A 3,465-nucleotide genomic window follows, 5' to 3' on the forward strand; every position below is an offset into this window, starting at 1 on the left:
ACATTTTGTATTATTTTTATAATATTTTTTAACTTTTTAGTTTTTACTTCGAAACTTGTTGCAACGTATTAAATGCGGCTTCTAATACATTAACGTTGAATCACCACATCGAAGCAGAAACTTTTCAATTGAATCGAAAATTTTCCCGAGTTTGGTTTGGACCTGACGGTGAAACTCGGCCCTCTTTTTCATCGAGTACGATTGTTTTAAAAAAAAAAGAACCTAAAGGTGTATTGACACATTGTCAGGAACACATAGTTTATGTTAAGGTTATTACAAACAATTTTTCAAGTTTTTTTTCCTCAATAAAATACCAAAAATGCAATCAAATTTTAATTGTAAAATGAAATTTTATCGTTACAGGAAAATACGCGAGATATTCAATCACCGATAAAAATGAAACTGAGTTATTCTTTGGTTCAGGATAACCCCACGATGCCTGATTCAGAAAAGCCTCTACCATCTATCGATGATTATCCAATACTTAACCAACAAGAAGCGGCCAAAATACTCGTTGCCACATTTCAAAAAGATTGCGGTAACGACGATATTTGCCAGAGTCGTTTAAATTTAGATGCTATTTTGGATTTACCAAAAAGTAATCATTTTTTTTTTTTTTTAAATTAAACAAGAAGCATTTTACAGGGATTTCGTGAATATTTCACTGGAGGGTTTTTGGCGCCAAAATAAACTTTATTTAAACATATAATAATAATTAAAGTTGGGAATTTTGTTTTTTTTTTTTTTTTTTTTTTTTTCTAGGCGGACGAGATAATATGTGGACGTTTTTATTGGGTGCTTTTGACGATATACCTCTTAATGTGACCGTTAAAAACGCGGGTGAAAGTGCTTACGAAACGCAATTATTTATTTTTCATCCTGCCACCGTACCTTACAATCGTATTGAAACTGAGGTTAGTGTTAAAAGAACTATTCTTTGTTATTTTCATTGTGCCACGACATTTTATTACTCTTATACGAAACTTTTGCCACGACAATCCTTCGTACTTATTTTCAGTAGAAAATTCCAAATAAACCTCAAAAAATATGTAAAAGTTGCAGAGACCACCCTAACAGTTTTTTACCCCTGTACTATCAGCCGTTAAAAGTATGGTATAAGAGTTCATGGTAGTTCAAACCGACTCATTAAGAAGAAATTTCAATCTGACTTTTAACGAAATATGTCTGAAAATGTAAGCTGTCCCACATGGCGATATTTCCCGTACGATTGAATCTCCTATTGAATTTCTAAAAACTTATCAAAAATTTACACTTTTACTCTTATTATTTTAAAAATTTTTTTTTTTTTTTTTTTTTTACAGTCGAAAACAGTATCTTGTCAAAGCTTTAACAAAACAACAGTTTCATGTAATATCGGAAATCCATTGAAAACGAACACGACGGTTAATTTTCAAATAAAATTTGATTCGAAGCAATTGGATGATAGCGAAACAGAATTGAATTACATGGTCAAAGTCAACACGACATCTTTTCAAGTAGAACCTCAATTACCGGTTACCCTTAAAGCGGAAGTCGTAAAAAAAGCGGAAGTTTCATTGAAAGGGTAAAAAAATTATTTAATCGACATAGAGCACAATAATATGGTAAATAACACAAATTTTTTAATACTTTATAGTTCGGCTCGTCCAGAACAAGTTTTCTACGGTGGTCCAATTAGAGGTGAAAGTGCCATGATTTTTAAAGATGACATCGGATCAAAAGTGGTTCATACATTTCAAATTTACAATGCGGGACCAGGAAAATTGAAAAATTTAGAAGTACAAGTTAAATGGCCCTTTCAAGTGGCCAACAACAAGCCTCAAGGGAAATGGCTTCTTTATTTAGATGAAGCTCCCGTTGTCGAAGGTAAAAAAAAAAATAAAAGGAAAAAAAATAATTTATTGTTTTAAATCTTATTAAAATTATGTTTTTTTTTTTAAGCCATCGGTGGTGGACAATGCTACCTAAGAGCAGAAGATATAAATCCTTTACGTCTCGATCAAAGACCCGGATTTTACGAGTCGACAACAACCGAAAGATTTTTTTTCAACGATTACGACAATAGTTCATCCGTCGAACAATTGCCTTTGAGAGGTGGTGGTAGAAGGAGAAGAGACGAAGAAATGGTCGTTCGAACTGAAAAAATTGTTGATTTGGAGGGAAGGAAACACACGATCGTTAACATGGTAAGATCAAATTTTATTTTTTCTTCTTCTTCTTTCTAATAATATCGGAAGTTGATTTTTGTTAAATTTTAATTTTTGTATTTTACAGAATTGTATAAACGGAACTGCCAAGTGTTTGAAATTTAAATGCGTCGTTTATAATTTGCCCAAAAATCACGAGGCCATCGTTCGAATCAGTGCTCGACTATGGAATTCAACACTCGTAGAAGATTATTCTCATCTCGATTATGTAATAATATCATCATATGCTGAAATATTACTCGCGAGCATCAACAACGTTCATCAAAATACGAGTGACGACATTTCTCACGCTACGACATATGCTTATCCGGAATCTCTGGAAGGAGCAGAATCGGAAAACGTACCACCCTGGATAGTGGTAAGTGGTATATATACATCCGATTTTCTTTCCCTTCACAATAACACATTAACTAACACATTTCTTTTATTTTTTAAACGGATTTTAAAAAAACAGATCGTCGCCGCATGTGCCGGTATACTTTTACTTCTTTTAATTGTTTTTGTACTTTGGAAAATTGGATTTTTTAACAGACGTCGACCGGATCCAACACTTTCTGGTAATCTTCAAAAAGCAACGCAAGAATGATAAAAATTATTATTTTTAAATTTATCTTTATTATTATTATTATTATTAATAATAGATAAATTTAAATCGCCATAATACTTCCGTACAGTGTTCAATAAGATTTATTACGTAAAAAAAAAAAAATTGATTTATTCAATTTTTGGGCCAAAGTACACTTTTTACTTTTTAGCATAAGTTAATTATTTGTTTGTTAGTACTTTTGGGTTTCCTTTTTTCCTTTTTTTTACTTCAGCTAGTCAATATTTTATTATAATTTATAATAAATAAATAAATAAATAATTTATCATCATCATCATCGTCGTTTATTTGCAAAAAAACATAAATTAAATTTTTTAATTGATGCTTTTTGTTTTTAAATTTAAATATTTTATATCGTGGTTAAAAGAAAAAAAAAGGGAAACAAGTTTTATTGCTTTTACCTTTAAAGGACTTTAATTGAAATTCCTTATTTTTAAAACATATTTTATTATTATTATTATTATTATTATTATTATTATTATATATAATTTATAAGTACTTGATGTAAGACATATATATATATATATAAATATTTTTTGTTTTTTTTTTTTTTTTATTATTATTTAAATTTTATAAATTTTTTGTAAGAAATATAAGATTATTATTATTATTATTAAAGTTATTGTTGCGTTTAAAAATAATAATAATTTACCT

The 3,465-nt window shown here is 29.4% G+C and overlaps 1 protein-coding gene across 1 annotated transcript in view; it reads left to right on the forward strand.

Annotated features, from left to right (window-relative positions):
- Positions 1-2,793, forward strand: part of Phum_PHUM257390 (Integrin alpha-PS1 precursor, putative) — a gene marked incomplete at both ends in the record, with an annotated part of 7,840 nt that extends 5,047 nt beyond the window's left edge. The window contains 8 exons of the mRNA XM_002426464.1: positions 118-269; positions 364-598; positions 763-914; positions 1,323-1,564; positions 1,637-1,866; positions 1,942-2,186; positions 2,275-2,565; positions 2,662-2,793. Coding sequence (XP_002426509.1) covers positions 118-269; positions 364-598; positions 763-914; positions 1,323-1,564; positions 1,637-1,866; positions 1,942-2,186; positions 2,275-2,565; positions 2,662-2,793 — 1,679 coding nt within the window. The remainder of the gene's footprint in view (positions 1-117; positions 270-363; positions 599-762; positions 915-1,322; positions 1,565-1,636; positions 1,867-1,941; positions 2,187-2,274; positions 2,566-2,661) is intronic.
- Between the last annotated feature and the right edge of the window lie 672 nt (positions 2,794-3,465).

The sequence above is a fragment of the Pediculus humanus genome, genomic scaffold, assembly GCF_000006295.1.
Source record: "Pediculus humanus corporis 1103172107631 genomic scaffold, whole genome shotgun sequence".
In the NCBI taxonomy this organism is placed as follows: domain Eukaryota; kingdom Metazoa; phylum Arthropoda; class Insecta; order Psocodea; family Pediculidae; genus Pediculus; species Pediculus humanus.